Genomic DNA, 25,292 nt, shown 5'->3' with positions numbered 1-25,292 from the left:
ACAAAAATAAATTCGATCGACGATTTTAGATTATCCATCGGATCGAGAAGCATCTTCGGCTAGTATATTCCACCCACGCTGCGATGATAGTTGAGTTGGGCGTGTTGGGCATAGTCATAACTCTGGTCGTACCATTCGGCCGTTGTGCTTGCGGTATTCGCGGTATTCGAGGAATGGGTACCATGAGCTGCGTGCGCGGCATGTTGATGGCTTGTCACGTGACTCGACGAATATTCGCTACCTTGAAAATGATTGAACTGTCCCCAAGTGAGCTGCGTCCTGGACCAATCTGTATTCCCTTAAAAAACAATAAATTAATAATGAAATATTATATTTTTAGGAACCTGGATTTGATGAAACATTTATCAAGGTACCAGCATTAGGAGTCAAAGATGTGGGAGCAGCATGAGCAACCGGAGGTTGAATGGATGGCACTTGACTGATTTGCATGCTATTCATATGTCCAGAGAGGGAAGTCAGGTGTTCCGAAATAGAGACAGCATGTCCTTGTAAAGTGTTCGTCGTAGGGATTGGAGCCATCGACGTGGTCATCTGGGAAACACTTCCAACAACTTGGTGTACGGTATTCGGTGTTTGGTGCAGAGCCGTCGGACTATGATGCAAACTCGTTGGTACTTGAGGTATTTCGCTTGACATTTGAGGTATTTGAGCGATTTGAGCCAACTCGTGACTCGCTGCAGCGTATTGACAGGGCGTTAGGGGTAAACTTGGTACAGAATGTGCTATGCTTCCTGCGTGTTTACGAAGACGAGCTCTTCGATTGCTGAACCAGACCTAGAAGATGGACGTTGAGGCGGGTGACGCTTTTTGAAGATGATGATAAGTATAAATAATTTTCTGCTGATTTTTGTTACTTAATTGTGTTTCAATCTTTTTGTTTACAAATATTATTGAGAACAATCTCAAAGAAAAATAAATAACTCACTTGAATCCTAGCTTCTGTTAGACCAGTTCTCTGAGCCAATTCTTCTCTAGCATAAACATCTGGATACTGAGCACGTTGAAAAGCAGCCTCGAGTTGCTCAAGTTGTTCTCCAGTGAACGTTGTTCTACTTCTACGTTGTTTTCGTTTCAGAGGTATGCCTGGTTCACTTTCTGTATCAGAATCATCACCGCAACGACCTAATCGTAAAGAGAGATAGGTGTCATTGTGTTTGTTACGTTGTGATTTCCCAATATTATTATCATGATTCTCTCTTAAATACTTTTTTTTATCAACGAAGCGTATAGGGTCGAAAACAGAATCGGGAAAGCGATCGGAATAAATGACAAGCTTCTACGATTAAATGACTATAATTGGTAATCGATAAATTCTCGACGAAAACTGCAACGTCATGAGACACGAGTTCTCGTTGCTCCGATGAACTTGCCTCTTTTCCTATGAATACGATATTGATGAGCATTCTCCTGTGTCCACATCTTATACACATGTAGCTATTCTATATGCGAAGACCGTAATCAGATGACGAAGTCATCGGATCATTTATGATGTAATTGTCTCCGGTGATATATAGTATCTGAGAAATTACGTTTATGGAAGAAGAAGTTTAAAACGCGTATAATTAATATAAAATTTTTTGATTGAGTATAGTTCGTTAAAATTCATGTAATTACTAATTAATACTTAGAGGAGTTTTCCATATTCGTGGACGTCTAACTTCTTTAATTTCTCCTTTTGATTTCTTCATGCTGTATTAGATGAAAAGTTTATTTTATCACGTCACTAGTCAGTGCAATGAGCACTCACGTGATCATACGCGAAATGGACTTTTATATATATGTATATATACGCTTTTATATATATATGTATATATACACAGATAATATCCACAGGTGTATGTGTGCCACAGTCATTAAGGTATCCATAAAGTTCTCGTAAAATAACCATCCAACATGCCATTTTGTTCGACGTCGTCAAGACGCCATTTTGTCGAGTGTTTCAAAGCTATCAGCAGGTAAGTCTTCTCATAAAATCACGATACTACAGTATACCCAAGATATTAACTATTGGTCAAGAAAAACGCTTTTGCGAATGATCGATTTCATAGAAATTCGTTCTATTTTATAAAGAATAAAGGTCGATATATACATATATATTTTGATCGTGTCTTTATTTTGAATTCCATTGAATATTTCAAATAAGTTTGTTTACAGACTATTGATTCTTACGTGTGGAGATCTAAACAAGTGGATAAAGAGGGTCTGATCTTTGAGCAAGGACTTAGCCTGTACCGTAGCTAACGTTGAATCCTTCTTGAGCCTATCAAGAACCTTTTAACATCGGCTTGGGTTTGCGAATTCGCACTGATCAATGTATTGATGTTTATTTGTGCGATGAGCAGCTCGTGCGTTCTTCTTATTTTCTTTTTTAATAAAAGAATGGACAGAAGAAAGATATATATATATATATATATATATATATATATGTATATAGGAAAAGTAAGAAAAACTCGAGCTTCATCGTGACCACCGACGCAATGTTTACTCTTAAAGTGAACTTCATTGTCCAAATTTTTCTTATTATCGTTCAATCGAGCATCTATGAGTTCATTGTGTAAGAGAAAATATACGAGGATTGGATAATGTCGGTATAAGCTCAGATGTGCCTCCACAGTTCAATATTATTCCCTCTTCTTTTCATTCATGGCATTATCTCGGATCATCTTTAAAATGGAATTGTTACTTACGCCTGATTTCATAACGAATAACAAGAATGGTAACTTGAGAAACGTCAAGGAGACCGGCAAAATAGAACGAGTATCAAGATCACTTTGTTCGAAATTTATTCGAGTGTTTAAACGATGGTTAATTCAACTTTTTCTTTTTTTTTGCAACTAGAAAAAATGAACTGTTTTTGTGAAAAATCTTTAATAAAAATATTTAAATCCACGTTCGTAATGTCATGTATTATATTAACATGTGTTATATTAATTAATTGACATAATATCGAATTTAATAATACGTCTGAATCTTTTAGATTATTTCTGAATGAAGAGAGATTCAAATAGCGAAATTTGAGTCGAAGTCGGTGTACATATACGGCAAAGGAAAATTTTGTTTTGCCTAAGCACAGTACGACTTGCTTTGAACAGAACCCGACGCATACAATATGAGTTGTGCTGCTCTTTTCCTTGCGGTTTTCACTTTGTGCGAAAGGTAAAGAGAAGATTCAACGACGGAAGTCCAAATTCGAAGAGGATTCTCAGCGGTAGTCTTTTGAAGATGGTCCGCGATCCTTTTTTCTCTTTTTTCTTCTTCTCCTCTTTTTTTTTATATTACGAAGAAGTCAAAGATAGTCTCAACACAAGGAATCTTTTGTAATTTCTCATTTTAGAATTTATTACGTACCTTTTTTTATTTTCTTTCTCTTTTCTTCCCATCGGTTCGACAAAATCTCTCTAATTAATTATCGAATGTCGTCGATAAAAAAAAAAAGCAAACATTAGGCTCGTTCGATCGCTTAGAGACAATACTCGATCCCTTTCAAGACTCATTTTTCAATATCGATTTTTGTCGCTTGTAGTTACGACAGTTTGGCTTTTCAAAGATACCACTCACAACGGGTGTTCATTCTTATGAACATCGAAGGCATTGTGTTTCTTAGGCGTGTTGTGAAATATCGTCGAACATTTTTCGGCCGTCCACTTCGACTTGGACTCTTTCTTTTTCTCTTTCTCTTTCTCTCTTTTTCTTTCACTTTCCTCCTCTACCTCTACCCTCCACCCCACTTTAACGCACAATTCCATTTCTTTCCTAGTCGGCGAACGAGGTGACAGGAATTTAAACCGTGGGTCTACAAGCTTTATTGTAGATGCAACTTGTCTCCGTGGTCATTCTTCCATTCTTTCGTTTGTCATACGAAGAGACGCGGCCGTAGCCGCCAAAGAAGCCGCCAAAGGGAATATATCTCGAAAGATTCACCGACGTCTTCGAAAATCTACGAGGAAAATTTCTAGCCTTCGACTTTGGTTGCTCTCAAGTCACTGTTGTTTCTCTCTTTCTCTGTCTCTCTCTATCTCTCTCTCTCTCTCTCTCTTTCTCTTTTTCTCTCTGTCTCTCTCTTTTTATTTCTTTGCAACACTCTACGTGCTTCGCGATCGAATCGTTCTCGTACGTAAAAGACCAACAATGTTTCTTTCTTTCTCTCTTTTCTTTTTTTTTTCGTTTTTTCTTTTTCTATACACGTTACTTTGGCAAGAAACATTACTCTCTAAGATTTCAATAGAACACAACTCCGTTCAATAGAATAATAATAACGTACATACGTACGTCTTCGTTGGTTGGTTTATTTTTCGGATTGTATCGATCGAATGAAAAAGAGAAGAATGATCGAGAAAGGGATCCACCTAATTTTGGTGAATAATCAATTGACATAATTGGCTTCTAAATTCGTGTTGATCCGAGTTCTCTCGTTTTCTAAGGGAGTAAAGGGGTGCTCGAATTGGTGTTCCAGGTGTATTTCTTGGATGCTATGACTCAGGAGAGAAAAAGAGCGAGAGAGAAAGAGAGAGAGAGGAAGAGAGAGGAAGAGAGAAATAAAGAAAGAGGGACGTCGAAGAAAAGAGAAGGAGGCAGGTCGGAGTCGAGTCAGCATTCCTTCGTGCGCCCTCTGACATCGGCGGTCCTCTCAGAAGGTGCTCTTCATCTCCTTTTGCTTCACGAGCCCACCCATCGTTCTTTCTCTTTCTCTCTCTCTCTCTCTCTCTCTCTCTCTCTCTCTTTCTTTCTCTCTCCCTCTCTCCTTTCTCGAGTCGAAGAGCGCGTGGAGGAAGGAAGAAAAAAGAAGAAAAAAGGGAAGCGAGCTCAAGAAAAAGAGAGAGATGGAAAGATCGGGTGTGATCGTTTAGGTGCCCATATGTTGGACTTGTAATGAGAGAACGTGCTCTCAGGTTGAGACAGGGAGGCGGGCACTCGATGAAATGGTTTATAGATTATCTCTCTCTTTCACTTTCTCTCTTTCTTTTTCTCTCTTTCTCTCTTTATCTCTTTCTTTAGCTATTGTTTCATTCATTTGGTCCATTTAGTCGTGTCGATCCATAAAGAAATATCAATTACTTTGTGAGGAAGATTTGATTGTCAATGTGCTTTAGATTAATTATCTCTTAAATTGATTTATATTGAAAATAAAAGGTGCTTTTTCTTTGTCAATAATAATTAAAAAGAAAATAAAAAAAATAAAAAAACCAAAACTATTGAATGTCACATATTTAGATATTATTATATTAGATTATAGATACACATATTTCTATCTTATTTCCGCGAGCCGTCCGGGTTTACTCGTTGATAGGCACAATCAATATCGGTTTCTTGGAGATGAAAAGCGTCCGATCGGTTGAATAGATCGCGTGAAAAGATGCGTGTAATCAATTAGAGGAGGCCCGCGGAGTCGAGAGCAAATATCTCTTTCGTAGCAACGTCATCGAGAAATGTGCCGGTCAGCATCCCCGCTGTGTCCGATCGTACATCTATCGATACCGGTCTGAACCACCCATTGGAACGTACCTATATCTACATAGTGTCGCGTGATCTTTCGCACGCGTTTAACTTCTTTATCATTTAAGACAATAAAGGATATTTAAAAATATGATAAAAATTTAACGAGTTAATTACATTGTTTTTGTCAAACAGCAGATTTTTATCTATGTCTTTATCAGATATAGATAACAAGCTATATAATCAGCTTAATAAATACGAGATTGTTACATTAATCGAATGAAAAAATTGCGTTTTTCTTTTTTTCTCTTTAGCCCATTAGTAAACAAAAAAGAAATTTTTGTTTACTTGTCACATTTGCGCGTAACTTTGTTCATAACTTTCCCGCGGTTCTTTTCCGCTTTCCGCGTGTCAAATCGGGTTCTGAATAGCGGAAAAGGTGCCGCACCTTCGTAGGTTATAAATCTAGTCGTGCTCTCTTCCTTCTATCTATTCTCATCTTTTTTTAGTCGGTACTTCCCGAATAAGAGGAATGGATATCCGTAGAAACGCGCGTGAGGTCCCTTAAATGGTAACAAATGTCCTTAAAAAGGTTAACAATGAGGACGGCCGAGGGTTGACATCGGAGAAGTTAGTGAGTCTTCCTGTCAACGCCTGTGTGCAAGTTTCATAGAGAATACGCCGACTTTTTCACTTTTCTTATTTCGAGAAGGTGACTTTCAGCAGTGTGTGGGAGTGAGAGAGAAAGGGAGAGAACGGTGGTTGAATGAATTTTTGGTGGTCACATTAGTTACTCGTGAACTTTGTCGGAAAATCACCGCCCCTTAAAAACCATTAATTTCGTCACTGGTGGTCTGTTCGAAGGTCTGTTTCCTTGATTTGTCCGTCGGTCAGAATAATTTTTACTACATTTCAAATATGTAACTTCGACATCTTGTAATCATATTTTACAATATTTTTTATCAAATCTAAATTAAAATTTTGATTAATTATCGAATATGTTGAGAGAAAGAATAATTTCAAGGTTTAATAATCGGCATAATCTTGTTATTAGATAAAAATAAAAACGTGTTATAGATTAAATAAAGACAAAATTATCTCCTGTGAAAAAATAACGACGATAGCGGATTGGAGAAAGCAGTTATTTTGGTGGAACGATGAAAACGATGGAAGGAACGGGCAAGAGTGCAGCAAATTTGGCGTATCCTTCTACCAGCAAGGAATTAACATTTTCCACGAAGTACAAAAGTACAGTGCCCGGAGTGTTAACTGAGCTCGATCGAATCTACCGATTTAATGAAGGAGTTGTAGGAGTGTATACCTTCGAAGGTACGATGAAAGGAGACAAAGGAGGAAGAGGGTAGCAGTTTGGAAGCGTTTGAAATGTATTCAAGCCGATGCCTCGTACGATATATGTCGGTACTAGACTCTCTCAGCGGATTATGCGATCACGCGACAAGAATTGCACGCTCGCTAAAGCTCGATCGTGTAACGTCGATTAGATACGCCCGCTGATATTCAGCTTCGACGTTAATTCGAATCTACCTAACTCTTCCTGCTAGCTTTTACTGTCTTATGTAATCATTTTTTGTTTTTAATATCCGGTTATACCGATGCATTCCGCATATGGAAACCAGTGAATATATTATCCACGGATTGCTATGAAATAAGTAATATAAAATTTTTTGATTTGATTTCAACTTTGATTTAGTCATATACTCATTCCTATACGAATCTTACGATGTATTTCTATGATGTATACAAACATCAGATATACTTGTTTCTGCGATAAATCCGCGAAATCGTTTGGTAAAAACCTGAAACTGATGGATCACTGTGTCGATGGAATCGATGAAGCTGATCGTGAATCACTTAGCAACGTTGCTCTTCGATCGTTTGGTACCTATATAGTGAAGAAGGAAAAAGAGAAGATGAAGAAGGTGGTAAGAAGAGAAAGAAAGAAATAAAGACAGAGAGAGAGAGAGAGAGAGAGAAAGAAAGAGAGAGAGAGAGAGAGAGAGAGAGAGAAAGAGGAATCGAGATGGATATACATATTATACGCGTGTGGAGGTGCAGTGAGAGGGGTGGGCAGGACCCATTAGGCTAATCCCTCGTCGGCGGCCGAAGCCAAAGGAACGGAATAAGAAGGAATAAGAAAGCCACAGGCTACGTGTCATTCCTGCTCGGCCTGCCGACACCTATACCCTGGACCCGACACCTTCGACCGAGCTACGAGTATATCCGTTCAGAGGTGCTCTCTATCACGAATGTCCTCTGTTAGAACTGCTATTCGCGATCTGATCGTCTGTTTGATCGTGGTATATGTAGTTTTAACATAGTAGAGTACGAACTAGCACGAATGATCTCGTTTATGGTTTCATAATGGCTTCGATTATCGAGATTTAATATCCTACTTGTCTTTAAAAAGAAAAACTAACGATTTATTTTATAGTTCAACAATCATGATGATTCAATTTTATAGTTAAAAAATCTTGATGATTCAATGTCGAATCTTTAAAGGTAAGTATTAAAACAGTTTATAGAAAAAATATCGCAACAATTGTGATATGATCAGTCGATAAAATACAATCTAGAGATTACTTAGGAGGTCATGAATAATTAACCACATTTGAGGCGATAAATATCTTTAATTGAGGGTTACGACACGTAACTTCGAGGATAATATCCTCCTACTCGGAAGGGCATTTACACCTGCTCCCAAGCGAATTTGCATTAAAATTCATTAGACTTTATCGCTCTAACGTAAGAAATCAGTTTATCGAGAGATTTTTTTCACGTGAGGTTTAACAAAGAAAATCATAAAGAAATATTGTAACTTTTTTATCGAAGAACTTTTCGATTTGGTGTCAAACAGAATTAGATTTAGGCGATTAGAAGAACGATATCTTCTATGGATGCGGAAGAGGAGGAATTAATAAACGAGGAGAAACGATTAATCGTCGAATTAAAATAAACTGTGGTTCGAACGGAGCCCGAGATGAGCGCCACTGTCGACGTGTGGCAGGCGGTTCGTTTGATCTCCGCGGGACCCTCGCGGGGCCTCGAGGCCCCGGGCTCTGCTCTTCGCTCTTGGCCCTCGACTCTCTTTCCTCGCATTCCCTGTTGCTCCCCTCGATCCACCTTCAACTCCTTCTCCGACCACACCAGCATCCTCGTCGAATTAACTTTTAAGACTTTGGGACACCTGTACCCACTAATTCTTCCATGTCCAACGCCACCACCGATAGTGGTACTCACGAATTCTTACATCCTGTCGGGGCAGGCAAATGAGACAAAAACTTGTTTGGTCGCCAATGAATTAGATACTTGCTAATTATCGACAAAGAAATTTGAATGGCACCTGTCCTCGTTAAAAGACGGACGAATTAAAAATAAAAAAAAATTAGGAAAAAAGAAAAAACAGAAGTAGAAGTATCGACATAGGATAAGAAAGAAAGAGAGAGAGAGAGAAAGAGAGAGAGAGAGGCGGAGAAGTAAAGAAGGAAGAAGACACTCGCGGCCGTCGTCGAGAAGCAAGGCAAAAAGGACGTATTTCAATTTGTACTTTAAATTTAACGCTCGGGGTATTCGCCGGGTTAAATCAATAATGAGGCTTGAAAGTACTCCTTTAGCAAAAACTAATGACAGTTTTCACGAGCAATTTGAGAATGTTCGGCAAACACTTAACCGTGCGAAAAGGGCAAGAAAGTTTGATGGAGTTGCGAGAGAAGGAAGAGAAGAATGAAGAATGAAAGAAAAAGATAAGTATACTTATGAAGACAAGGAGGAAAAGAGAATATGAGAGATGAAGAAAAAATCTAAAAAAGAGGATTGCAAAGGACGCAAGGAAGAAGAAGAAGAAGAAGAAGAAGAAGAAGAAGAAGAAGAAGAAGAAGAAGAAGGAGAAGAACAAGAACAAGAATAAGAACAAGAACAAGAACAAGAATAAGAACAAGAACAAGAAGAAGAAGAAGAAGAAGAAGAACAGAAACGAAGACAGGAAGAAGTAGAAGAAGCAGAAAAGGGATAATGCGTGCCCCGTAAGATATTGACACTCCTGTAATCCGTTTGTCGGACGTGTGGGCAACCTGGCTAATCCTGCTCACGCCCACCGGAGATTAAATCCTGCCGGTCTGCCCTGCTCATTCGGACTAACTCGGCCTATCCGACAGTGGACCGGACTTAAAGCGCCGTACACACGCTCGCGTACGTCAAACTCGCTTCGTTCGTAGCAGGAGGTTAAAAGCTTCCGACGCTGACCGACGATGAGAGAACGAACATTCGATTCTTTTCTTGCCTTTTTCATCCTTTCTTTTATTTTCTCTTCCTTTTGTTTGTTTTTTCTTCAATTCATGTACCAAGCATTATTCCTCTTTCTATACTTATTATATATGCAGTTTTATATGAATAAGAATATGACTACATAAGTACATACAGGTATATAAGTATGTGTAACTACTTACGTGCGAATGCACATACAGGTTTGTACGTACATGTTAAAAAAGTGATATTAAAAAATCATGAAAATCAAAAGATCTTTTAGAGGAATTTCATTTGACGGTAGAGTATTCTACAAATTATTTTATATTTCAATATCGAAATTTTTTTACGATTTTATATAATCTATTCGAATTATATAAAGTAGATTAATTTTTCGAATTTGAAAGATCTACAACTAGTGTAAAATTGAGGGCACGTCGGCTATGAATTTAGACAAACGAAATGTACCTTTCTCGGCGATCAAGATCAATACGGATCGCGGGGATGAAAGAGAAATATACTTAAGTGCTACTCACCGCCTCCCAATATACCGTCTATCGTGTAATCCTTCTTCCCGTCGTCCCCCGGTCTTCCACCCCGAAGTAGCCTGCTGATGGAGCTGACGCTAGGTGGATCGGAGAAGCCTTCCTGCGTGCAATAAAATAAAAGCACGGGGCCTTTTTGAAAGAGGCAAGATTAAAGCGAGGACCTATGCGTATCGTTCTTGTCGAATTTTTTTTCTTCTTCTTTTTTTATTTTCTTTTTCTTTCTTTTATTTATCCTTAAAAGTCTTTTAAAAAGAAAAAGAAAGAGAGAGAGAGAGAGAAGGAGAGAGAGGGTGAGAAAGAGATAGAGATAGGGAGATAGAGAGATAAAGAGAGAGTAGATTGAAACGGGCGTGAAAGCTAGCTGTTGTTCCCTCGCGATACATCGAAGGCCACGCTCGCAGTTTCGCAACTGCAGCCTACCAAGGCGTACAATTTCGCGCGATTATTTTCGTTCGCAACGTACACATTTTCCCGGACGATTCAACGTTATTACGCATTGTGAGCTAGGCACCGTTACGCGCCTTTACTACGCTCGCTTTCTTGCTTCGTGATCGGCCGGACTCTAACCAACGTTGAAGAAATTGAAAGGAATTGCTTGACAAAGTATGTTACAGAAAGAGAGAGAGAGAGAGAGAGAGAGAGAGAGAGAGCTAGAATGAGAAAGAGAGAAAGAAAGAAAGAGAGAAACAGAGAAAGAGAGAAAATGAAGATAAGGAAAGAAAATTTCTTCTCCGAGATGACTTCGATAGAATATCTAACGAGTAAACTTCGAGAATGAAGATCATGTATCGAGATCGTTATCGATATATACATGTATATATGTACATATATATGTACATATATATGTATATATATATGTATATACGCATATATATATATATATATATATATATATATATATATACAATCTTACATCAAAGGATACGTCGAGAAGTTGCGAAAATTTCGACGATCGATATCGATCGAGCTGCTTATCTCTCGTATTGATCGTACAAAGCGTAACGCACGTGTAAGCGAGCGAAGATGAAGGATAGAGATGTAGTGAAGGAGAAGGAAGATCATAGAAGAAGAAAAAGAAGATGATGAAGAAGAAGAAGAGGAGGAGGAGGAGGAGAAAGGGGAGGGATATAAAAAGGTTGGATCTCTCGCTTTAACCGAGGATTTAAAAGGCAAAAAAAGTCAGGGGAAAGGGGGGTCGTTGGTGTCGATCGCTATCTCTCGCTTCGCCGATCTCAGAAACAATAACGATCCTTCTGCCGGTGGTGGTCGAGACTTTGGGTTCGGGGTGATGACAGGAAAGAAGGAAGGAAGGATTGTGGGTGAGGTGGATGATTTCAGAGAGGAAGAAGGATGAAACGAACGATGGATATATATATATATATATATATATATATATATATAGAGAGAGAGAGAGAGAGAGAGAGAAAAAGAAGGAAGAGAGGAAGACGGAAGAAAGAGAGAGAGAGCCTCGGGCCCTCAGGCTCCGGAACGCCCCCTTCCAGCATTAAATGCCGTATTAATGCCGGCAACGACCGCCTGCCTCCACAGAGGCGTACATGTTCCTAAAATCGTTCTCAGCCTTTCATATTCTTTCTTCTTTATATACAATCTCTTTCTATCTTTCTCTTTCTATCTTTCTATTTCTCTCTCTCTCTCTCTCTCTCTGTTTCTTTCCCTCTTTCTCTTTCTCTAGTTCTCTGTATACTTTCTGTACTTATTTTTCTTTCTAATTTTTGCAGATTTTTTAGATTTATATTTTTGTTAAAGAAATATTAGGAACGATTGAAAATATTATCGAAAGTTTGCAAGATCGATCCGTGAACGAGATGACAATTATTTTCGATTAAATTTATTTTCGCTAATTGGAAAACCTTCGTGTTAGTTTTTTTTTTCATTTTAATATCTCTCATGTTGTTTTAAAAATGTAAAAAGAAGTCTTTCAATAGAATAGAATATTATAGAATATTACAGATAGAAAATTTTTGATTGTTTTTCATTAAAAAGAAAAAAAAAATCAAAAGAAAGAAATATCAGTAAAAAATATTGAAAATTGGACTTTTCTTACGTAAACGTGAGAAACTGTTGATCTCTTGAGTTTCTATTTTGTAAGGATATCATAGGCACGTGAAATCACGTCTGATAAATTGCGAAAGGTAAGACAATGAGGACGAGAAGAAGGAGGACGACGAGGACGACGAGAACGACGACGACGACGATGAAGAGGACGAAAGGTATTACGCCAATGAAGTGTGGGTGTAGGCGGCGAGCAGTAACGTATTAAAGGACACGCGAGTCGCCTCGAGGTACTCACGTACATACGTAGAGAGCCCTGCTCGGCTGGTGCACGCCTCGTGCACGCCTCGTGTACGCCTCGTGCGCAACATTAAAAACTTCCATTGAGAGTGATCGTTGAAGAGAGATAAGGACCACGATCGAACTTTTTGTCGATTCTTCCGATTATGATGAAAATATTTTTAACGTTTATTTTTAGTTGTATCTTATATTTTCAACAACGTACGAAATAATAATTCTCATCCATCTATTTACTAATTACTTCGAAAAGCATGAAAATATTTTCTTGAACGATTAACGAGTTAGTATGCTTTTATATATACATATGTTAAAATAAACATCGATCGACTTTGATAAGTCAAATCCTTTACCTTTACCAGCGTGTCACGGATCTCCCAAGAGAAGATACCAGGATTGACCCTCTTCAATTCCTCGATCTTAGCCTCGACTTCCGGCGTGGCAACTCTCGGCTTGCTGCCACCAATGACACCCGGCCTGATAGAGCCTGTCTCTTGATAACGATTGAGTATTTTCGACACGCAACCGTGGGAAACACGAAGCTGTCTCGATATTACGCAGGGTCGTATCCCAGCGGCCGCCATTTCTACGATTTTCAAGCGAATGTGATTTGGAAGGGGACGGCCGTTGATGAAGACGCCGCCCAGCTGATTCATTCGCCCTTGCCCTGTGAACATTGGTTCGATGTCTCAGCAATACTTAGGACGAAAAGATGAGCGCGTTGTCTCGATAAGCTTGAAATTATTTACGGAATCCACCGAGCGAACACGTGAAATCGCCTAACAGCCGGTAAGGCCGGGATACATTCGCGCGGAGGATACCAAAAGCCACGTTAACAGCCGTAAAATTGAAGAAGTTATGCTCACGAGAGGGCGTGCTCGGCCATTTCCAGGACTAACGAGTATAAAGTCGGATCGTTAGTCGAATTAGCCACCCTTCCGTACGTGACATTAGCTACCTGTATCATCAGCGCGTTCCGATGTACAGCACGAGGTAATTACTATGTTTACGCATCACGAACGCTTGCCCGGCGTGCTGTCCGAGTAAACAACGAAAGCATCCAATTATTTTAATCGTCGTTCAGAGAGCCTTTGCATATTCAATAAAGTCCACGAGAACCATCCTCTCCTACTCTTTTTTTTCATTTTATTCTTCTTCCTTTTTACATTTTAATTTTTTCGGCGATCTTTCTTCGACTTTTAACAATGCCATTGATCGAAAAAGAATAAGACGTAATTCTCAACGATAATAAATAGACATCAAGCTAACCTTGGAAGGGATATCCACTAAAGATAGGTCTCATTCCACTCGTGACATCCATCTCGTATGCAAGCCTGTATAATCTTCCTTGCAAACCCACCGAAGATGACGTCCAGAGGAGGATACACGAGTCACTGACACTGATAAAGGTATGAACAAAACAACCGACAGTACGATGAATGACGTCGAATTATTGGCCCGAGGCAAAGAAATTCCGTGATTAGTTCACGGAAATTTATGATAAAAATGATTTACGAAACTGGAAACTAAAACTAAATCAATTGGATAACTAACGATCGCTAATGTCGAATCGACGGGATACTAGAACTTGAAACGTTCAGGTGACGTAGGGAGAAAGAAGAGAAAAGGAATAGAAGCGAGCACGCGTGGCTTTCGTTGCGAGGGGTACCGCGGCAATAACGTGTCGGAGTTGGGGTACTGGACCCCTCTTCACCCCACTCTCCTCAGCATGCTGGACCCGAGGGAACAGAGTGCGAGCAACATAAGAGAAAAACGAGACCGTCGCCTCGTTGGGACTTATGGTACCAGAGTGGTACTCTCATTGGCTACGCCCTGCCACGTGGTTGGTAAAGCTGAACTTCACAATGGGCGGCTCTACCCACGGAACCGCCTACGGAACGTGCTCTCTTACCCACGTATTCCTCGATATATTATATTATCCCTGTCTATGTGTATGTAAATACATTACCAGATCGAGAGAGTCTCTTGATGTCTACTGAGCTAAATTCGAAGTTATTTTCATTTAATCCTATGCGAGCAAATTTTCTATACCTACTCGTTTAATATAACTTTCTATCTATGTTCAGTTGGATATCCACTTATATTGTACACTGCTTTGATAATATATCTTACAAATGCGATTTGTTAATATAGAGTACGAGTTTGATATGGCAAGTTTCTAGCGTTACTCGAATAATTTATTATGTGATCGAGAACTATCAATGTTCATAATACCTCGTAAGGATCTTCCGAAGTGTGCCCAAACAATTGTTCGGGCAAAGCAAATGGCGTTTAGCGGAAACAGTTCTACCTCGATAATGGGATTCTTGTTTCGAATTTTGGTACTATTCGTAATAAAATAAGATCTGTGCTTTTAGTGAATTATCCTTTGTAATTGTACTGGAAAGTGACCGTGTAAATATAAATGACAGAATATTTCCTATCATCAGCGTTTGAAAGTAAAATCATAATGAACGCGTGATAGACTGGTATAAATTTTTACAAAGGTCCTACCACTTGCTCATCTTCCCTAATAAACGTGCCTATGCCGCTTGTAAATCTTTCCGTACGGTAGCAAAAAGCTGGTTGGTTGCCCGTAGAAACAGCGGGAGATCTTCAGAACAGTGAGCGTTCGAGTCAAAATTTTTCTGAGGACTCTTAAACTAACCCGTTGATCCTGAAAATTCGTTCGTGTCGAATATATCGTAAAATTTGCTATAGATATATGAAAGTTTACGAAGAGTCAATAAAACGTATCACATAAGTATATCGTTTGCACGTTAATTGTTTGTAGAATTAACGCGTTGGATATGACAAATTTTGTCGATGGTCCTGAGTACCACAGGGAAAACGATACTTTTGGGTCCACAATAGATATCCGCAAATATTTTACTGACTGTTCTGCCTCATTACTTGGGTTAAGTAAGTAGATTTAAAGCTTTCCGTGACAAAATATGTATGGTCAAAAAAGACATAGAAATCATTTTACACGAATCAATCTACATAAAAATGTAATGAAATGATGTTCTTTCAATTCTTACTTTTGCAAACTGGAATTAAATTTTGATAATTGACGACAAAACCTGGAAAATAGAAAGACACCTGCAAAAAATGAAAGTAAGAGCGAGCGAGAAAGAGAATAGAAAGAATTCGACGATTAGACTTTAAAATTGAACCGTGTCATCCTCGAGAAAGAAGTCTTTCGAAGTCGACTTAGTTCCGTGTACTTTCGCAATTCTTGTGTAGACAAAGCCACTCTCTCAATATTTTTGCTGCATTGTCTAGAAAACGGTAAACTCACCGTGAACTGAGCCTGAAGATGTCTCCTTTGGTTTACGAAAGAGCAAAGCTCTTTCTAATTCCTCCGATGTTCTGACTTTTTTCCAAGAAGAGAAAGAAAGGGAACCTCTAAAAATCGGTGCTCTTTGTCAAGGTCACACACGAATAAGAAGTCTGGTTAGAACAAGTAGCAGATCAGGTAGCGCACGCTTAAATGCGGAAGAAATTGATTAGATGATTTTGACTTTTTCGAGAATCTTACTACGGGGTCTTTCTTATTATTCGCGAGAAACGCTTTCTTTTTTTTTTTTTTTGCTTTTCTTTTTGTACACTTGGTCGGGACGTAGGATCCCAAACGTCAGGATTTTAACGACAATTTGGTGAAATTCCAATTCGGTCGATTATTTGTTTATTCTTCTTTCTTTTCGCCTTATCACATTTCTTCTGTTTTTTTTTCTATTGTGAAAATTCTTATATTAATACTATCACTTTCCTCTCGTATATCTATCTCGAACTATTGTTAAATAGTTTCAAAGTAAGAAAGAGGAAGCAGAAGCAGATGGAAACGAAAGAGGTAGACAGTGTGGTGAGCACAACGTAATGATCAAAAGGACTAGCCGAGCAGCTCGCATTAGGTTCGAGCTAAAGAAAAAGAACGAAAAAAAGAGAAAGAAAGAGAAAGAAAGAGAAAGAGAAAGAGAGAGAGAGAGAGAGAGAGAGAGAGAGAAAGAAGTCCAGTTGGACGCGGATGGGTAAGAGAAGCTGGACGAAGCATTTAGGAGTTCCTTGCGGCGCTGCGCTGCCGTAGTACCCAATTCGAGGGCAGCGCGCCCACTAAACGGGCGCATTAAAAATTCTAATGGAGCCACGCATATCCCAAGTTTCTCACCTAGTTTAACATAACAACGACAGGGCTCGAGAGAGCGAGTGAAAAAAATTCCTTCTTCTCTCGTTCTCGTTCCTCCTCTCTTCTATTTCTTTCACTTTTACATCAGTCCTCAATGTTTTCTATCTCTCTTTTTTCTTTTTCTTTTTTTTTTTTTCTAAGAGTTAGAATACGTAGTGGAAATCGGTGTGGGCTTCCCCGCGGGCCCCTTTGACAACGAGACTGATGTCGGCGTATCACTCATAAAGATTTATCGGGACTTAGACTAATTGCCGCTTTTAATAGAAATTCGTGCTATGTGTCCGTCGAGAGATACCTCTACCACTCTCCTCCTCTATATTTTTCTTTTTTTTTTTTGTTTATTTTTTTCTTTTTTTTTTTACTTCTATATTCCTCTTCTCGTTCTTTCCGCTTCGTTGGAATCGCTTAAATTTAACGATGCATAATCCATAAGTTTTAAATGAGTATATGTATCATCATGATTCTTCGTTCGAAGCTAGGTTGGATATCGATAGGGGACGCACGTTTCGAAGTTTATTATTATCGCAACAGATAAAAATCTTTCACGACATACGAGATGCAACGATATTCGGGAGAATGGAGAAAGAGCTTGACCTTCGTCATCGGCACAGATAGGGGTAGCCTTGGATGAATAGTTCGCTTTAAAAACAACTGGAGAGCTCGTGGTTTTAGAACGGGCAGTCCCTCTCTTTTTCTAAAAGCACCGTGTGACTTCCTCGTTAGACTACCAAATGCTCCGAATATCTTCCTGATTAGCTTATTGACCGAATGAATGCGTCTTTTGCATAACTTTGGAACTCGTAACGTGTTAGCAAAGCGACGACCACCCAGACGAAAGAAAAAGAGAGAAAGAGAAAGAGAGAGAGAGAGAGAGAGAGAGAGAGAGAGAGAGAGAGAAAGAGAAAGAGGGAGAGAGAAATTATGTAAAATCCTCTTCTCTCTCGTCATTGTGAATTATTACACCGTCGTTTGTCTTTTTTGAAGAAGCTCCTTTGTCACGTGGTTTTCGATAGTCAACAAACATAATTCTTCTATTGTGAGCCTTCATTTTCCAGGACAATACAGATAAGCCGATCTTAATCGTTTAAGAAAGAACATTTTTTCTTTCTTTTCTCTTTCTTTTATTTTTCTTTTTTATTTTTTCATTTATTATTTTTTTTTTTTTTTTGAAACTAAGCAACTCGAAATTTATTAACATTCCGATATCATAAAACATCTTGATCGATTGAATAAAACATCTTGATGATCGTTAACATCATGACTATGTAAAAGCTTATATGATCTTCTTGTCGAGACGACAAGACTATCAAAGTAGCTAAGATCTCTTAGCCGTAACTAAGAGTGAAGTTTTTACTATAGAAACGGTCATTCGGTATAGTGATCCGTGGCGTCGCATAATCGACGTAAAATTTGACGATAAGTTTTCGACCAGCGGAGGTGGCTGGATCAGTTCAGCGGCACCTTTGAGGGAATTAGTCTTATTGGGCACAAAATTGGAACAGAGGCCTCCTGACCTTCGTTGTGAGTACGGCCCATAAGGGACTCCGAAACTCCGTTGGTCCTGCCTTCTCCACTCGGTCCAAGTATAACGAGCTGAATTATGTTCATACCCCTGTGCCTTGACGTTTCGCCGCGCATACTTCGCAAGGCCCACGAGACTGCCCTCACACGTAGAACATCAGAACAACCAAGTTACAGTCTTTCTCTTTCTCCTTCACTTCTTCCTCATCTTTCTCCTCCTTTTTCTTCTTCTTCTTCTTCTTCTTCTTCTTGGAGCTAGACTCGCTAGGGAACACTCACAATGTGTGAAGAAGTAACCAGTAACATTCGATCTTGTGATCGATAGATCTTCTTTCTCTTTCTACAGGACACGTCCTTCATGAATCTCGACAAATCCTATGGGACAGATTCTACGCTCTCTCTCCCTTCTCTCTCTCTCTCTCTCTCTCTCTCTCATATCTTATTTCCTGGTTATTATTACCGACGTTTATTTCCATAGAATCGGCGTTAAAGATTTAATTGGATTCTGTTTTTCCTTAAGAATAATAACGTTCGGAATAGAAAAACAAAAACAAAAAAAGAAAAAGTACCTTAGTAGCTACCTATGTATGTATATCATGATGACAAAGAAAAAAAAAGAATTATTGTCTTTTCTTTGCCTTTCCTTCTTTTCACCGTTTTTATTACTTTCAAGCAAAACGACTGATGTGGCGCCAGTACAAAAGGTCAAGGAACATACTCCGTACGTGCGGTAGCAAACGTTCGTGGACGTAAATCTGTACTAACCGATAGGTATTGGCTTTGCCCATAACTTACAAGCGGTTTAAGATATGTGACGACCTTCGACACTTTGCATATCTCCGATTATGAGAAGAATTCTCTTGCTTTCTAATATTCACCGCGAAATATCGAATGATATTTTTACACGCATAGTTCTTTACTATGGATTAACGTATTTAAACGAACTTTGACCTTTGTTATCGAATTTGATTATAATCCTTCCTTTTATTTTGTCATATCATCCGAGTAGACCATTTAACGTGAAAAGAGTGCGAACAAGGAAGGTATAAAAAAAAAAGAAAAAAAAGAATAGGAAGAGAAGGGAAAGGATATATAAAAGGGGTATAGAAATGGAGGGGCGGGGGTTGAGTGTGGGCTGGGAGGAAGGGAGGGTAGGGCCGAGCGAGAAAGGAAATGGTAATTCGCCATATCGGCGTACACGCGCGGCTATAAAAGTAACTTCGGTAATGGGATCGAGCCAGCCGACAAAGAGCTTTATTTAAATAACTCGCGGCGAACTCGATGACGATGACGACGACGACGACGACTACGACTACGACGACGAGCAAACCGTTCTGAAATTTGGGTATGACGTGGCGAACGATTCTTTCTTCGTACCAATCAGATCAAAAAATACTCGAAATGTACGTTTCTCCGTTCTTTTCGATTTGTTCAAAAATTTTTAATTAATACTGAGTTAACGAGTTAATCATGTATTATTATTTCGATATGTTACTAAATGAAAGCTGAAACGTATTAAAAGAGATTCTTCAATTATGATTAAATATCGTATGGAGTAATTGGTATTACACCATATGATATGAAACATATATATATATATATATATATATATATATATATATATATATTTCATAATATATATATATATATATATATATATATATATTTCATAATATATATATATTATGAAACGATTCAATACGATATTTGAATCGTATGAATAATTTATCCATTTTATTTTGGAGTTCTTTTATATCGAAGAAAATCCACTAAACGGTTGGTGGCCCTAAGGCACTCGTTGGGTGGAGGAAGTCTAATGAAAGGCACGCGCAGTCTGACGGCCTGGCGTGAGAATAAAATAATTAACCGAGTTGCCTTTTCTCTCTCTCTTTCTCTCTTTCTCTCTTTCTCTCTTTCTCTCTTTCTTTTTCTTTCTTTTCGTTCCACGACAAACGGAGTTTGTGTTCTTCTCTCTCCCACGCTTTTATCCTTTCTATATACCTCTTTCTCTTCTTTTCTCTCTCTCTCTCTCCCTCTTTCTCATATATACATACTCACACATTTTTGTTCTCTTCTCTCAAGCCGCGTCTCGCCTTCTCTTCCTTCGTCTCTCTTACTACTCGCGCTAAGAAGAACGGAACGAGAGTGTCGAGGGAGACGAAACGAGGCTGGAAGTGGTCGAGATGGAAGGAGACAACCGGCCGCGGCCAGGTGGGTCGTAAAGCCTTAGAATGATGCTCTAATAAATCCCTCTGAAAAATTGCGAGCCCTCGGGCACGCCGAACGAACGAACGAACGAACGAACGAACGAATGAACGAACGAACGAACGGATGAACGGACGAACGAACGAGCGAACGAAGGAACATACGAACTTCTCTTCTCTTCTTTTCTCTTCACCTTTCTCGGGACCGCTCTTCTCTTACGTGCGAAGAAGAGGAAGGATCCTGTGGAGAACGGACGCAAGGCAGACATCGGCAAACGCGTTCACCTCCGAAGGAACAATATGAGCTTTCGTCCGTTTAGTCGTTCCGCGTTCGTTTCGTGACTTTAATGTCTCGAAGGTGGAAGGTGTTAAGGATTGAGAAAAGGTTCTTTTACTCTCTTCGTCTTTCTTAAGACCCTTAAACCTAACCTGCGATGAACATGTCCAAAAAGATGTTAATCGAGTTTCTATCGAAGTATATATAATTTCTGTTATAAAGAATTTTCTATACCTACTATCTATTTTGTATAGACCAAGAGAAAAAGAGAAAGAGAGAGCGAGAGAGAGAAAGAGAGAGAGAGAGAGAGAGAGAGAGATCTATTAAATTTGTATTGATATATATCTATATATGTATTTTATTATATGTGTATAATACTTAGATCGCCGGAACGGAGAATTCCGGTTATGGAAAACACCAGTTAGGTATACTTGGATTTCAGTCATTCGAAACAGTATTTGTGTATTACAAGTCGAAGATAAATACCGATCTTTTCGTTTAATTATACCCGAGTGGAATCGAAAGATCTGGCGAGAGGCTGCACAGGGAATGCAGGCTAAACGTTGCAATAAACGTTCGAGGATTAATGTTCGTACGCTCGCGGGAGAAACGTTTCCTGTGGCAGCAACTCGAGCTCCCATCTGCGCACCCTTTCTCTCTCTCTCTCTTTTTCTCTTTCTCTTTCTCTCTCTCTCTCTCTTTTTCTCTTTCTCTTTCTCTCTCTCTCTCTTTTTCTCTTTCTCTTTCTCTTTCTCTCTCTCTTTTTCTCTTTCTCTTTCTCTCTCTCTCTCTCTCTCTCTTTCTGTCTCTCTGTCTCTCTCTCTTCCTCTCTTCCTGTTTCTCTTTCTCACTCCATCTACATTCCCTTGGTTTCTCTTTTTCTCTCTCACGCTTCTCCTTCTCTCGCCAGTAAAGAGGGAGTAGTAGGACTCGCGCCCATTGTCCGTTCTTTCGCGAGTTACACGTGTGGATATGCATCGTCCTGCGAATAATCCGAGTATTGGTGTTGTCGGTGATGATGATCATGTTGGTGGTAGTTGTAGGAGTCGCGGCCCGCGTAATACGTCTTACGATTTTACGTCTAGCCTTTACTAGTGAGTAAACCTCCCGCTAACGTGGCGGCACCTTTGTTCTTCCACTACTATCGTCGTTATGTATTTCGTCTGATATTCGATAGCCATTACGATCGACGGTCAATCGAATCGATCGTTTCTCGCTTTATTTGAATTTAACTTTCTGCTTTATGATTTCTTCTTCTTTAATCAGTAGGATCAACAACAGTATCCGCTTATTTCTTTTTCTTTCCCTATACTTTTGCTTTTTTCTTCTTCTTTTTTTATTTTCTCTTCTCTTCCATCAGTCATCGTGAAAAGAAAAAAAACATAAAAACCATGGATCCTTCGATCCTTTATGTACACGAGCCAAGTGACGAAGAAATAGAAAACGATCTATGGGATTCTCCAACTCAGCTATTCCCGTATCCCGGGTTCCTCAAGTCTTAGATTTCGTCACAGTTCGCTTCCTTCGTGAACGCGGATTGGATTCGGCCCGGTGTCGCTCGCTCGCGACGTCCTCCCATTTACCGATTATTCGCCGTATCCTCCTCGGCCTGGTAGAACCCAGAAATGTCCCGCTAGAGAAACCATTCTCGCACTTCTTCGTTAGAACGTCGGTGAATTTCTCTAGCTATCCCTGTCGATGATTTCTCGCTCGCTACTGGTCTGCAGCTGGCAAACTCACGCTCAACGAACAGTGCTGGCCTACCCGTTACTAATCTATAGAAGAGCGGAGAAATTTCTCCAATGCCGGAAACATCCGAACCCGACTTGCTACTCGTCGGTACCTCTTTGGGAAGTTCTCGAACCTTTCTCTAGATCTGTCGAACGATGATCGAGAGAGTCGAAAAATAATGATAATAATAGTAATAATAATAATCATCATAATAATATGATGATGTAAAGATTTTCTTCTCGAGGACATTCTCGAGTGATTCTTTGAATGAAAAATTTCTTAAATGTCACGAAGATAAAACCAGCATGATATTGCATTATTTTGCTATCTTCATTTAAAAACACTATTAATATTTCTTAAACATCGACAATACGTTCTTTTTAAAAATATCAAATAAATATATCTATTTTTAGAAAAATTCGAAAATACACTTATAGATTTAGAATAAACTCGTTTAACAAGTGAAAAGAAAACTTGTAATACTTTTAGCATAACACTCGAAAATGACCTGAACTGTCATACGATCTGAGAATCCTAAAATAACTTTGCCGAGGATGTCTAAATATTTCTGTTTAATGAAGGACGAAGTTTTCCTTATGTTAGATGGACACGAGAAGAAGGACACGATCTACGGATTTAATGTATAAAGGGTAGACAGTGTCAGAGCTAAATCTAACAAACGTTTTGAAATTATAAGTCGGAGCAGAACTGTGCTTATGGGTCACAATAAGAATAGCGAAGAAAAAAAGGATGGAAAAGAAGGGAAAAAAAATATAAAGAAAAAGAAAAAGAAAAAAATGAAGAAAATGAAAAAGAAGAAGAGAGATCGTTGAGGTCCTTGATGGTCGTCAAGCGAACTGGACCCCCCAGTAAGATAATGCGCTCTTCTTACATTCTCCCTCTTGAAAGATTTAGGCACGACTTAGCCGCTGGATAAGCCGCGAACCTGACACTAACTCCACTAGTCCCGTTACCCGTCGTGCATTCTGACTTTTTAAATCTTTGTTTATTTACCATCTAATCCGCGACAAAAGTAACCTCATCGAGAAAAAGAAATCCGCTTTTTGGATAACAGGTAGCGAGAAACAGAGAGAGAGAGAGAAACAGAGAGAGAGAGAGAGAGAGAGAGAGAGAGAGAGAGAAATAAATAAGCATTCCCAAAATTGTACCCTTTGTGAGTTAAAAAAAAAAAAATATTGCATTAAAACTCGTATTCGAACGTATCATTTTTCTCAAAGTAATCGAAAGGAATCATTGAACATTACATATTTACTACACGTTAATGCGAATGACACGTTTTCTGCATGGAATTAACGAGAAACGCTGAATTCACCATGTCTACGTCTATATCATCGTCATAATCAAACGAGACTAATTCATACCGACCATCTTAACCAGCTTAACTAAAAGGACAAACGCGGGATGTTACACACACCGAGTCCCTTTGGTTCTACCTACTTATATCGGAAAAAAAGGCCACCGACGATGTTTTCTGTTCTCTTTGCTTTTTCTCTTTTTCTCTCTTACATAGATACACATGCACACCTTCATATATACATATACGGATTCTTTCAATATTAAAAAGAAACTCCAAAAACGTTCTTGTTTCCATATGTTTGAGTGAGTGAGTGCGTTTGTGTGCGTTAGTATGAATATACGGACCATAGACCCCGAGCTGGGTGGTTGCTTTCGACGAGATTCGTTAGGGGTTGAAAAGTGTTTCCGATTCGCTCTGTCCCGAAAGTTGCTTTTTCGGGTGCCGACTACTGCACGCTTAAATCATATTTCTACGCTTCGATTCTACGCGCGCCACCCTGAAGTCAAAGGAAAGAGAGAGAAAGAGAGAGGGAGAGAGAGAGGGAGAGAGAGAGAGAGAGAGAGAAAGAGAAAGAAGGATAATGCTGCGTGGTTTACAAAATCTTTTGACTAGGCTATTTAACCGAACTAGAAAGATAGAGAGAGAGAGAGAGAGAGGGAGAGAGGGAGAGAGAGAGAGAGAAAGAGAAAGAAACTCTAAGAATTTAGACGATTTCGTTAGAACCTAGAACGATCTTAATGTCACCGTTAACGGTTTTAAAATACGAAAGGTGACAATTCTACGTTAAAACAAAAGTCTTTGTTCCGTTTTCTCATTAATTTGTATCTTCCCATTTTAATTTTTTCGATTATTTTGATCGCTTTTTAATGTTAACTGTTGAAATTAATATAATACAATAATACAATCTTTTTATAGGGTTACAAGGAAGATGCCATATTCGCCATTTTCTTTCTTATTCTTTTCAAAGTATCTCTAAAAAAATTATTATTGCTTCATCTCACCGGGCTGTCACCACAATGTCCGAAAATATTGACAAGTATCGAAGTTGATCTATGTCGACCACCCGATGAGAAAGCTCGCATTTTTTCATCTATCGTTCGCAAGCAACGTTAGAAAGTCTTTTTTCAGTATAAAAAGGGTTGTAATCCGGGCTCGAAACTCGTCGTTTCACAATGCTTAAGCTCTGTCCCGCCTACTTGATGTTTTCACATTCTCGCGAACCCCTCCGATCATCTTTTACTATTGAGAAAGGTAGAATCGAGTTCTCTCTCCTATACATTTACCTTTATATCTTTACCTTTCAACTTTTTTTCTCTTTCTCTCTTTCTCTCTTTCTCTATTTTATCTCTCTATATCTCAGTTTCCATCGACCCATAATATTTTTTGAAAAGGATTTCATGAAACGCCAACGGCATTGTTTCTTAGCTCGCGACAAGCGTGGATCATCCCGATTATCTTCGAAGTTTTAAGGACTCTTAGTGAC

The 25,292-nt window shown here is 39.0% G+C and overlaps 1 protein-coding gene across 1 annotated transcript; it reads right to left on the bottom strand.

The window, feature by feature from the left end:
- Positions 1–59: 59 nt before the first annotated feature.
- LOC118449615 (protein gooseberry-neuro) lies at positions 60–14,178 on the bottom strand. Its single transcript, XM_035884413.2, has 6 exons — positions 13,842–14,178; positions 12,926–13,239; positions 10,251–10,362; positions 947–1,143; positions 375–795; positions 60–298 (listed from the first exon to the last, which is right to left on the bottom strand). Exons 1-6 carry the CDS (start codon positions 13,891–13,893, stop codon positions 60–62), a joined length of 1,335 nt encoding a protein of 444 aa, XP_035740306.1. The 5' UTR covers positions 13,894–14,178.
- Positions 14,179–25,292: the final 11,114 nt, after the last annotated feature.

The sequence above is a fragment of the Vespa mandarinia genome, chromosome 8, assembly GCF_050613455.1.
Source record: "Vespa mandarinia isolate Hongniang chromosome 8, ASM5061345v1, whole genome shotgun sequence".
Classification (NCBI taxonomy): domain Eukaryota; kingdom Metazoa; phylum Arthropoda; class Insecta; order Hymenoptera; family Vespidae; genus Vespa; species Vespa mandarinia.
Note: the sequence above shows the minus strand (reverse complement) of the source record. Positions and strands in the feature narration are given on the sequence as shown.